We start from the raw sequence: 13662 nt of genomic DNA on the forward strand, positions 1-13662 counted from the left end.
CATGCAATAAAGAGTACTTGTTACTTATAATTAGCTAAAGCTACTAACTTCAAAACAGCAAACAATATAATAGATTCTACCAGCTATGTTTGGAGAAAAATTCTTGACTAGCATCTCAGGAATATTAACTCAAAGTTATTTATCACAATAGGCAAATGCCAATCAGAACTTGAAGAGCTGCTTATATAGATGTCCTGAATTTTAACTATTGAGAGAAATAGCTTTTGAACATTCAATAATAGAGATTATGTTTGTTTGTTTTCTTATGAAATCTCATCATAATGCCATTAGTCTGCTATATTTATTCTACAGCCTTCAAAAATCTGAACATTAATTCTTTTCTGTTCCTCCTCTAAATTTAATTTTACACTTCTTTCAAAGAAGAAATAATAGCGAGGAAGAACTTGTACATACGTGGCATCATCTCTAGTGTCTGCACAGAATCTTTTATTACACAGTCTTAAAATTAAAGGTATTGGAGCAACAGAAATGGCAGAATTGCTATGCTTACACTGCATTTATGCTGGTACTTTTCTATCAGAACAAGACTAGCTATATTATTTGCATATATTCTGGTGTAAATACATCAATACTGTAAATCACTGTAACTGCAACAGAAAGTGCAGTACACATAGAACATTAGTATTTTCCAAAGCAATTCAGGTAGTTCTTAAAGGCTGAGGTATATATCATGCATTCCAAACCATCATATCACCACACATATGAAAGCTCTGAAAAGAAAATAAAGTATTAATACATTAATTTTACCTAGCTTAACTATGGGGATACACCAACCCAGTCGCATGTAATTGCATTCAGTTACTTTTTTGCTCTGACACTGCTCCAAAAGCCTTTAAAACTAACTTGTTCCTGGGGGGAAATGCTGTGTTAAACGAAGACAATGTAACATCTGCTTAAAAGAAAACAGTTGTTTGCAGATTGTCAGTATCGTTGTTTGAGGAAATTATCTGACTGATCTAATCGCTACGGTAAAGAAGCAGAAATAATGTTTATCCTTGCCTAATGTTTCCAAGACTAAATGAAAAGTATGCCCAGTAAAATAAAATATTACTGCACAATTAATAATTCCCTTTGTATTTTGTACTATTGTACTATTCCAAGGCTGCCCATTTAGTCTGAAGTAGAGAAGGCTCAGGGGAGACCCAATTACTCTCTACAATGACCTGCAAGAAGGTTGTAGCAAGATGGAGGTCAGCCTCTTCTCTCTGGTAACAGCCATAAGGGGAGAGGGAAACCTCAAGTTGTGTCAGGGGAGATTCAGATCAGATATTTGGAAAAAAATACTTTACAGAAAAAGCAGTGAGGCATTTTGGAACAGGCTGCCCAGAAAAGTGGTGGAGTCACTATCCCTGAAGATGTTCAAGGAAAAGGTAGATATAGTGCTTAGGGACATGGTGTAGTGGGCAATATTGGTGGTAGGTGGACAGTTGGACTGGATGATCTTAGAAGTCTTTTCAAACCTTAATGATTCTATGATTTAAATAGCTGCATATTTCCCTACTGAAGATTCTCTCACTTCTCACAATTTAGTACTAACATTTCAGGGGATATTTACATGCAATATCTTGCTTAAATGATAGCCAGTACTTTTAAGGTTGAGACTTATTTCTTAACTATGCCTTATTTAAGAGATACCATTCATGACATTATGCATGACACATGAATACACAAGACCTAAGTACTTCAGTTTTCTCTGTGTTATTCATTGCTCATTGTTTTTGCCTTGTTAAGCAAAACAACAACACCAAAAACACACCAAAAACACACCAAAAACAGCTATTTTATCTCCTTCTCCCCTTTTTCTCTTCTGAATTTACCAAATTTTTCCTTCCTGACCCTCTTTCTTACTACCCGCATCCTGTCTTTTCTGATTTTTAGAAGTTTGTGCTCTAAAGTGTTTTTGTTTGTTTTTTTGTTTGGTTGTTTTCCTTAAGAATCTCTTTTCAGCTTTCCAGTCCTCAGAGCACTTTTTTTTTTTTTTTTTTTTTTTGTCATTCCATTATATGTTGCATACTATTCTGCTTTAACACAAATGAGAGCCATTACATCAAATATAATTAGCCAATTTCTTAATACAAGTGAAAGAAATTGCAGCAGCCACTGTTACAAAATTACCTTTCACCTTTGATTTTCAACCAGTTCCCTCCAGCTACAAAAATGAGATCTAAATTACTTGCTCCCCTGTACGCATTTTTCCTACCTCCCTGCCCCCTGCAAAAGAAGTTATCTTCACCACAGCTCACTACCTTGCTTAATCATCTTTGATGCTTTCTTCACATTTTAGCATTACTTACCTGTCAGGAACAAGCACCTACTATTTTTAAGTCCAGGCTTTCAACTCTACTACTAGTTGGACCAGAGAGCCCCAGTTACCTTCTGTTTCTGATACAATAGTAACAAGACATTGTTCGAGTATTCTCACACAGGGGCATTAAATTACATTGTTTCACATCTTTGCCCCTAGCTTCAGAAGATACATTTTTGCATTTGCTTTTTTTTTTTTTTTTTTTTTAAATGCAATGCAATACCTTTTCCTCTGCTTGCCTGTCACAATACACTATAATTTGTAACTAGCTGAAGCTACACATCTCAGCTTCTTCTACCAAATCTCTGCAATATCAATTCACATTTGATGGTATGCCAGAAGTTCATCTTTTTTCTTTTAAATTCTCTTCATTCTCTTCATGCACACACATCTAAGGCACATAGCCTGCTTCATTATTCTCCTCCTTTACACTTCTAAGCATTTCTAAAAAGCAGCTCACTTACAGACTTAAAGTCACGGTGCTTCTGCAAAGCTATAATTGAAATCCCACATTTTTTCCAAGAGAGAAACCCAAGAACTGTGGTACAACGTACAACACATCTATACAATTGTGCCTCCCAGTGTAAACTAGAAATGAAAGCTATCCAGACTAGATAGATTTGGAGACAATAATTAAGTCTTGAGAACTACACATTAAGTCAAAGCCCTCACATTGATGTCAGTAGACACTATTTAAGACGCGAATTATCTGTAATGGTTTTTGATCTTAAATGTGCCTTTTATTTTACAGTCCCATACAGTTCAGACAAACTACTCCTTGCATATGAGTCCAGACAGTTTCTTCATCAGCAAGCCCAGGATTGAGAACCAATTCCCAGATGTTCTTGAGAAAGCCTCCACCTGAAACCTCACTCTAAAGAAGCCATCCAAAGACAAAACGAACAAACAACCCTCTCTTCTCAGTATCATTGCTTTCCATCATCTACTACACCAGAATACAATTGGACTTCACACTTTTTGGATTTACTTTTATATATACTGTAGTAAAAAAAAAAAAAAAAAAAAAAAAAAAAAGATTTATACTGTATAAAAATGTATGTTAATGTTAACTGAAAAGCTCAGAGCTTTTCAGTTGTAGAAGATCCCAACTGGCTCCTAGTTCTATCATTCACACTGTAAAATAGCAGTTGTTTACACTCAGATGGACTTCATATGTTTTAATTTGTAGCACCAAATTCAGAACATGGTAATAGTGGGTATCGTTTCCTACAAAAAACTTTGGACAGAATGGGAAGGCAATATCAAAAGTTGTTCAACACAGTCATGGAAGATGCTGGGTATAAACTTACATAGCAAAAAACACACAAATCCTGTTGAGACTTTCAGAAAGATAATAAAAGAATTTTACCTTAACAACAATTTAAGATTGTAATGCTTAGTCATTGAAATTCCCCTGAATAAAGAGTTTTTCAGATTAAGAAAAAAAAGAAATGTTGCTCCTTATCATCAGCAAGAAGTAGTACCAATATTTTTCAAAAAGCTTGCAAAGACAATTATGGTCACAGTGGTAAAAAAGCATTTTGTAGAAGCATCAGCATTAAATTGACTCTTGAATTCATCTCTGAAGCAATCAACCTCTCTTAAGAGCTAACAAGTACAAAATATTGTCACAAATGTTTTGGAAATAGTACTCAAGTAATTATTTACTCTCTTAAAGTCTCAAACTGAAGTGCATCTTTTCCGGCCAACCACTTCTTGCTGGCAAGAAGGAGCAGTTGCAGATTCAGTTTTTGGGCTATTGTATTCCCAAGAAAGTCATGAAATGGCTCAAACAGTCTAAGGGGCAGAGAAGAGTAATTGCTCAGCTTACCTTGTAGGTGAACACAGAAAAAAATAGGGTTTCTATTTTGAAAGGTGTCATGAAAGCCAAAGAAAGTGGCTACACTCAGCACCATCAAAAGATCTGGACTTGAGTTTCCTTTCGGATTTTGCTGAAATTTGACATTATCCACTTCTCACAGACAAATCATGTGATACTGCACAAAGTTTCAATTGAAAATAATTCAATGTAGAGGTATAAGATTCTCATAACTAGTTGAGAAGGTAAACAACCATAAGACAGCTACAAGTCATTTTGACACATTAAAAGTCCCCTGCCCTTTCTTCTTAAGTGTAACAGTGGAAAAATATCTTGTACCTAAGGAATTTTCTTCTTTTCAGCTTCCTCTGAGGGACGAGTAAACTAGAAACATCTATATACATATTATCTGCAAACAGTTCACTGAATTAAAGTCACCTCTCCAAACAGAGAAATAGGTGTGCTTTGCTTTCTTTCCTTAGTAAACAGTGCAGTAGTCCCAAATAACTGTCATGTAAAATTGTCACGAGTCACTCTGTAATGACATCTTAATGTTTTACTGGTTGTAAATAGCATGCACAAGTGCTCCAATGACCAAATGGCTTTTATGTTGTGAACACTAGTTGTTCACTTATCTGCACCTTTGTCATAAATTTATTATGACCATTAGCTTGAGAGCTCTAGGCATTTAACTTAAGTCCAAGAATCAAAGTTAAAAAAAAAAAAAAGCAAGCAGCTATTATTATTTACCAATTTCACTTATGGAAAATGAAAAAACATCATGTTCTTTGCATATTTACTGTCTACCACACAGTAATCTCTTAACAAGTAGTTCCCATCTGTGGAGAGAGGCCTGAAGTACCTTAAGGAAGGCATGATACAGCCTTCCTTGCTTGCTATGACTCCAAGGGATCTATATAAGCATAGATCAATGACTTTTCCCAAGAAGGTTCAGCTATATAAAGGTTTAATGTGCCACTCATCAAGGTCAGCCCTTCTCAGAACTTAAAACTTACCTGATACAGCCAGCATTTTGGCCTCAAGTAGAGCTGGTAGTTGCATCTCAATATCATTCACTTTCTTCCTTAAAGTATTGCAGAGTTTCTGAGTCGTGCAAACCTAGATTGAGGTAGACAGGCATGATATATAATTCATTCAAGTACAAATATAAGGCAATTTAAATGGAGCTTCAAATGTTCTTGGTTTACAGACATGACATAACATCCTACAGCAAAGTAAAGAAACTTAATAAAAAGTGATGTCTTCACAGAAGTATCAAAGATGAATCAAAATTTCTAGGCTTACCACACATTCTCTTAAAAAATAGAGTAGTGACATTAGCTATCCATATAGGAGAGGACGTGCTTTACCACTAGGCACTGAGGCTGTATTTAGAAGATAAGCCAGCCAATGAACTCCGTACATTTTCAAAATTAGCAGTGATGCTTGGAATGAGTAGAATCTAAATGAACCAATGTTTGGAGTTTAAGACCTCGTAACTCAGAATACACAATGACTTTCAAACAGAACTTGTTGCCACGTATCTTAATGAAAAAGAGAAAAAGTAGCTGCCATGCTCCTGAAAAGGCAGTAACAGCTCAACACCTCATTTCACCACCAGAAGACACAGCTGAATTGGGTTCAGGTTTGACTATGGACATCTTTCAGCAATTAATCATGGCTGGTATTTGAAATATGGAGAGAGAGAGAGAGAGAGAGAGAGATGAGAAGAAAGGTAGCTCAACTGTTTATGTACTTGAAGTTGACTTGTACTGTCACCTCAGAATGACTACATACACTGTACACAAATAATATAACCACTAAGTATTCAGAAGCGTTGATTTTTACTCCATATCGCACCAACTGTGAAGAAAAGCAAAATGAACAAAAATCCCTCACCTAGTTAAGGCCAATACTCTTGTTCTGAAGGCAGAAATCAAGCAGTTGCTCAGAACTGTAGCTGACACTTGAAAAAACATTGCATTAATTGGAAGCAAGGGTAAAGCAATAATGAAGAAAGAGACAGGACAGTTGTGAAGAGATGAGATGTGAAATGAAACCTCCAGAGGAATGTTTCCCTGCTCTTCCTGATATTTTTTCCCAAAGCATGTGTATATTCCATGCATATTAACAAAAGCACAGTTCTTATTCTGCTTTTTAGGAGCCTTACAGCTCTCATGGCTTACCTGTTTGCATAATTGAAAGATAATAATTCAGATACAGCACTAATTGTAAATCTTACTAAGGGGTGAATATACTCTTACTTTAGCTGAGACTATCCATTAACTATGGATGGATCATGGGGTTTTTGAATGAACAGATCTATCATCCAAGTCTGTAAACAATTCAGAATCTTCCTATTAATTTAAAAACACATGTCACTTTTGCATTAATTATAATTTTTCAGTTTCCAGGTATTTCACTTTATTTCAATATTTCCTTCTCATTGACCTGCCTACTGATTTACTTTAAATGTTAAAATAACCCAAACCTGTCAGAGGTGAATAAATGTGCCCACAGAACCCAAAGGCCATGTCTGTCTCACATCTCCAAAACAAATCTTAAAGTTTTTAATGACTTCCTTCTAAGCAGTGTTCTCTCTTTAGGGGTTACTGAATGGCTCAGTGAATTGCAATTAGATTGGGAATCTTTCAGCTCTAGGAAAACTGTATGAATACATCTCATGCTGGTAGTAACTTAAAGTCATTACCACTAAACAGACATTTGGCAATTATGCAAAATAAAATGGGAGGAGGTTTAAACAGTTTCCAGTGAACACTGTGCACTTTATAAGCATTACTGTCAGAATGAAGCTTGCTGGCACTTTTTATTAATGGACCAAATGCAGGGAACCAAAGGCTGAAAGGTTACTCTAACTCAGAGATAATTCTTCTGGAACATGAGATAAATACATTACTGAGCCTCTGAGTGTATCTACATCACATGTATTCTGCAGATAAATGAAAAACATTAATCTTCAGAGCTATCATATGGAATAGTCCAACAAAATTAAACAAAAGACGGAGAGAGGCAAAATAATTTAACGTCTTCTAAACTAATAGCCCTGCTTCTATTTTACATCAATTCTAATCTATGAGGTCCAATTCCTTTAATTTTTTCCAATTATTTTACCCTAACAGCAACTACCATTATTTGTTACAGCAGCTTTTTCAGCCTCTGAGGAAAATTTATTTCCTAGCTAACAATAATGATGAACGTTCACAAAGCTCACACCCTCCTCTGCTCCAGGTGAATATGCTATCATTGTGCTCCTATCCAGATAGCCAGTACTCATATTTGAGGACCCAGCAATTGAACCAAGGAGCTCCAGTTACAAAAAAAACTTCCCTAAAACCAAATGGGGGTTTCTTTACAGCCTAATATCAAAGTATCTCTCTTAAAAATCCTTACTTGTTGTTTGGTTGGTTGTTTTTAGTTTCCGAGTTTAAAAAAAAAAAAAAAAAGTATCTTTTTTTGGAATAAATCCTACAAATCTTTGTTTAGGTACATAAACAGCACTCCAGAAGATAGTTGTAATCAAAAATGTGGAATGCTGTTTAGCAAAGCTACATGGAATCAATCTTAAAAGAAGCAAAATTTATCCATTGTTATTCTTTCCGTCTTGACAGTGTATGATGTTAATCTCAAGTGGCAGAAACAGGAACAAGGATACAGACCAAAACACTGAAATTAACTCCTCCTCTAACCATCTCAAAGAGAAAAAAGAATTTTGAATAGCTTTCACATTTCTTTATAACAGTGCTTTAGAAAAGACATGGAAATTGCCTTTATGCCACCTGGAAAGATAGAGGAGTCCATCTGGATACCTTCACACAGCACAACCTTCACATTTGTAAAAGCTGATATTAATGTCTGCAGGAAGAATATAGATAAAGGAGATATAGATAAAGGAGTCTGCCTTCTCTGACAGTCTGATCTTAGCTTCTGCGACCCCAGCTGAAAACAGCACAGATGAGGCAGAAAAAAACACATAAACACTTGTGGTACAGAGGGAAGGAAGAAGCCTTTCACAAAGTAATATTTTTCCCATAAAATAGAAAGACTTAAAAAGAGCAGTTATGTTAAGGTTGAGAAGAAAATATGATGAGATTTGAACAATTGAAATTAATAAGTGATTTGGAGGAGTCTGATTACCTGCTTTCTATTTACTGTTTTTAATAAATAGAAGCCATCACACAAGAATGGAATGAAATTAAAGTAATATTTTATCTACTGAATATTTAAAGGAACAAAATAGGTTGTGGAATTCTGCCATGTGCACTTTTCATCTGCTACCCAATGTTTCAGTTCTTATTCAAAACTTCAGGTTCTATAGTTAAGAAATCATTCAAAATGTACAGGCACACATTTTTAGGAGAAAAGACAAAGTGCATGACACACCAATTTGAGCTACCAAATCTCTCATTCATTTCAGTGGATGGCCCATAGGTAAATTATAATCTTTTTCTTGACACTTTATTTGGAGTCATTAAAAAGAATACAGAGAGGGGTGCCGTATTATAATGATCTATATTAATATTTCCCAAGAGATAGTCAAATGCATGGAATAGAGGAGAAAAAAAAAAAAAAATCAAAGCAGGAGAAGGGGAAGAAGTATCCAGTTGCAGTCAGTCGTCTTTTTAACAGTGCATGCTAAAAGTGTTGGGAAAATGATTATGAAGAATAGAGTACAAAGGATAAATATTTCATTAATTTTTGAGAGATTAGAGAACTAACATGAGAGAAAAAAATGTATTTCAGAAAAATTAATGATTGAATAACAAATGTTTTCCCCTTTCTGCTCCATGTATTTCAATAAGAATTAGAAATAAATAAACCTTCCTAGAGCACTCAGAGCAAGAAAACTGTGGTGTGCAATGAGCCACTTCTGCAATAACAAGGAAAATACAGTAGCGTATTTCATGGAAAGAAGACCACGAGAAAAAAACAAAAACTAAAAGGAAAGTTGTAACACCTCCAATTAGAAACCAACATATGACAAATAACATAACATTTATTTGCAGTTTTAAAAAGATTGATAGTTTATTATTAGTGAAATAGAGGGGAAAGAGGAACTTTGTTTCCATTCTTTCTTCACACCAGCCAAATCTGACAGCTAGGAAGTAAGAGGCAAAAGCGTGAAAACATTCATCTGTGAATGGAGTTCACTTTGTTTTCCTGAAGTACTAAGGAGTCTGTTCCTAAATTGAGGCCAGCAACAAGACTGATCACTGGTAAACATAAGGCAAGAAACAATAGATGATTCCATCTGCTTCCTTAAGCATAATCTCTGTGGCCTGTCAAAATGTAATTATCTTCTTTTAGGGTGTATGTTTAAAAATATTTAAAAGTAAAATCTGTTCAGAGGAAACACAACAAAACAAACTTTACAAAATATAGACAATTATAATGAATGTATTAGGTGATTCTCTAAATATTCTGAAGAAAAACCGATAGTTGATGGGTACTTACTTTGGCAGTAGTTTCTTTAATGGACATGCTGAGAGACTGCTCTTTTTCCTGAAGGCTAGAAAGGATTAAAATAAAATAAAATTGACCTTCTCTGCTCATCATGGTCTGCTACACAAGACACATTTTTATATGGAATGAAATACATAGGCTTTATGGTGATTCACAACAGTACAAGGAGTCAAAAACAAAATCTGTAAATTCGGTTTCAACATTTTTAGTGGTTAACTGACATTTTCTCTACCCAACTTCTATCCATTAACTCCCTTAATTTGCAAAACAATTTATAGAGTATCTTACAGGTCTCCGTTAAAGAGTTGTACAATAAACACATTTCACCATCTAAAACACAATTATGACCACTTGTGTAACTTTCTATGTGAGGTCAAAGCAGGGTCTAGAACTGGTGCCTTGCTAAGCTACCAAGAAAACACATAATAAGAAAAGCAATTTTAATACAGTTTGCAGTCAACTATTCTCTTAGAAGTCAGTTTGCCAGTGGAAATTCAAATGCAGTCATTTGTTCTCATGCTGATTTTATATGAAATATCACTACTCATCTTCCATTGTTTAATAAAAATCTGCAAAGTATTTGTATCAAATTGATTTGAAATTCAGATTTTGAGACATAATCCACACAGTGAAGACAAACTCAAGGTTTTCTTCCATATTCCAACAAAGCTTAACACTAGGGTTCTGTTGGACATAACTTTGGGAATTTATTTACAAGCACCAAAGGCACTAGTTACATTTTTAACAAAGTTCAAATACTAGGCCAATAAAACATCAGGAGTGACTATAGACACTTTCTGCTACTGCAATAATTCCCTCTCTCCTATTTTGCAGGTGTACATTTTAATACAGCATTCAGTTATTGTCAGACACTATTTTCTTTTCCATAAGACAACTCAATTCAGCATACACTGCTCCCCTTCAGCAATATTTCAATTCTTCCTTTTAAATGCATTATGAAAATTGTCCTTTACAACCTAAGAGTGATATTCTTCCTGAATAAAGAAACTTTCACATATTTGAGCTTTTCTTTAATGTTCATCACTGAAGTACCCAAACATTTCAGAAAAAAAAAGATTGGATTTATTCCAGCAATACCCTTGCAAGATAAGGCACCTTTGTATTCGTTTAACAGATGAGAGAAACACAAAGGCACTGTTAATCAGAACAAGCATTAACACTGAGTGCTCACTTTGAGACACAGGTGAGCCCTGCTACCTATTTGCATGTGTTTCAGTTTTTCTTTCAATAACTCGTTGGTTCTTATTTCCTAAGCACAGCGATTACTGGGCTCAGCTTCAAAAGCTAGCACTCATGTCAGCCCAAACTCCAGCATATACAAAGTTGAACTTGCATTCAGCTACTGAGCATCCACCGAGAGCCTGGCTGAAACACCCTGCCCTGCTTCGCATGGAAAGCGAGATGGACTCAGAGGCAGAATCCAGCTGCGCAGTTATCATCTAATTGAGTTAATGATGAAGCTATTTGTATTGCTTTCCCTAACACCCTCCTTTGCAAAACGCACACCTTGTCAGCCCGCAGAACAGCAAGGTCAAGCACCTCATTAACACCACAGCACACCAGGATCCCTCCAGCTCCACATGAAGCAGACCACTCAGAAACAGCTTACGACAATGTGAGCTATTGCCTGTGTAAAGTAGCAAACAGAAATATACTGGCTACCGCCACAGAAGTGATTTAACAACATTTCCCAAATAGCATTCTCAAATTTCTCCCTAAGCAACCTCTTCTACGGCAATATATGGGCAAAAATATAAAATATTACATGCAAAATTATGCCATTAGCAGCTTCCTGCCTGCCCCTGGGCACTCCAGGGGGAATAAACTCTTTCACAATTTCTCTTCTTAGACTGTGGAGTTCCCAGGGACTTAGCATCTATACAAGTAGTATTGGAGCTGGACAGGTTATGTAAAAAGGAACCATGTCTTGTGTACAGATGTCAGCTGGGAGCAGTAGGGCTGCAGTGTGTAATTGAATGAGTAATGGGTGACTGACCCAGTTGTTCTCAACCTGACTTATAAAATTCAGCTCCAAAGATCCAAGACATAATAAAAACGTAAAGTGCAGTTATAGCCAGAAGAACTACAACATAAAACGGCACCTCTATTTAACAAACCTCTTCAGTATGTATTTCCTCTCAGCTGTTTACTTTCCTCACAAAGACACCTTCCCCGCCCCCGCCCCCCCCCCCCCAGGTTTATATGATGTCTCAGTCCTCTGTAGAACTCACATAGCTAAGAGGAAACAAGATCAATTTTTTATTTCTTTTTAAAATAAATGTCTCAAACAGCATTACAAACTATGGCATAGTTGTAGAACCTTTACTGAGAATTTGCACACCCACATGGACTCAGGTCTAGCACTTGAATGGGAAAAGACACCTTTTTCCTCCGATTTCTTTTTATGATCATCTATTAAGTCACTGAAAAATAAATACAAATTACAAACTGCTATTTCAATGAGAGTAGAATTTTGAGAAAGTTTTACATGAATCTGAGCAACATCAGTAAAAAACAACAGCATCAATAAAGCAGTTTTGACTCAAGATACTGATACACATTGATCACAAAACCTAAAGTTTTTTTTATTACAGTTACAGCACTCATGCATACCCTCACATCCATCTTTTTTATTACTTACTGTATGAATTTCATAGTAGTATCCTGCTTCAAATTTATTTGTTAGCCATCAGTGTGCTACTGTAGGAACTCCTTATCCCTTTAGAGATCAACTCATCATACTATTCACAAGCAATAATCAGAACTGGGCATGAACTAGCCAGAGTTTTTACAGAAAACAATGTTTTCTTTTACCAGGAAAAATAGTTTATCATTAATCTTATTCCCAGGCTCTCCTCTTCTACCACCAAACACCATCATGGAGAAGCCCCTCACAAGTTTCCAATTAACCGACAAGCTAATGCTCCAGCTGACCCACAGCAGAAACCAAACGGTCAATACCGATTCATTCCACCAACAAAGGGTTTTAACAGCCATCATCTGTTACACGTGACTTGAACCAGAAACAGTATTTTCTTTTACCAGCACCCTGGAGCATCATATTTCAGTTTAAAAGGGGTAGGCTGTCTGCTTAGAAGTTGCTTTACTTATGACTACTGGGGAAAACAGCATTAAAAAGCTCCTTGGAATAACACTTAATTCTCGCCTGAGAAAACGGCCATAGTTTTGATTCATTGCTATTCTTCTCTGGTAGAACAGATAATCAAGAATTTGACTGCTTGTTCTCACAGCCTTTGCAATCTATTATAAGAGCCATTTAGAAGTTACTTCTCAAATCCAATATAAGCTAACTCCATCACAGAGAATGCAAAGTTCTTGACCTGACTGATGGAAGGAGTAGAATAAGACAGGAATTCAATTAATACAAATTTAACTGATTAAATGCAAGAGAAGAAAGGTTTTAAACAGTCATAGAACTGATGGCAATCTATATATCATCTGCTATTCTCCCTATGTGTCATATACAATAGCCGTATAAGCTATTTAAATTGTTTGCAATGGATTCACACATATTAGAATCCCTAATAAAGAGATAAGAAAAACAGCGTAGACTTGTTACATCAAGGGATCTCACTGTATACACATCAGACGAGGAAATCAGGAGCTAAGGAATTGCACTTTTTGGACGACGAAGGAAGTAATATATTAGCAAAACATAGACTTAGGATGAAGAATTGCACAAGGATGCAGGAATGTTGTATATTCAGGATCTGAGGCTGGCATAGCACACAACTGTAGTTGATGGAAAAATTGTAAGGTCCAAACAGTTCAAACAAACTAATGTCTTGTGAGGATCTCATTTCAGTGACTATAAAGGAATACAGGCATTGGGTGTATTGATTTGTAATAACACAGCTGGAAACTGCTGAGATGATGTTCATAATCAGGAATGGCAGGTAGATTAAAAAAAAAAATAGCAAAAACCACTCAGCCCACACTGACAGAGAAGGAAGACTGGAAATAAAGATGTCTGGTCATTCAATCAGAGATTTCC

The 13662-nt window shown here is 35.8% G+C and overlaps 1 protein-coding gene across 11 annotated transcripts in view; it reads right to left on the reverse strand.

The window, feature by feature from the left end:
- Positions 1-13662, reverse strand: part of DISC1 (DISC1 scaffold protein) — a 320664-nt gene that overhangs the window by 222415 nt on the left and 84587 nt on the right. For all 11 annotated transcript variants that reach the window (XR_014882141.1, XR_014882142.1, XM_085219744.1 and 8 more), the window contains exons 7-8: positions 9618-9672; positions 5162-5264 (exon numbers count right to left, since the gene is read on the reverse strand). Coding sequence is in view for 9 of the 11 variants with exons in the window: in XM_085219744.1 (XP_085075870.1) it covers positions 5162-5264; positions 9618-9672 (158 nt within the window). In the remaining 2 variants the exon portion in view is untranslated. The remainder of the gene's footprint in view (positions 1-5161; positions 5265-9617; positions 9673-13662) is intronic.

This window comes from Meleagris gallopavo, chromosome 2 (assembly GCF_905368555.1).
Source record: "Meleagris gallopavo chromosome 2, MGAL_WU_HG_1.1, whole genome shotgun sequence".
Lineage (NCBI taxonomy): Eukaryota > Metazoa > Chordata > Aves > Galliformes > Phasianidae > Meleagris > Meleagris gallopavo.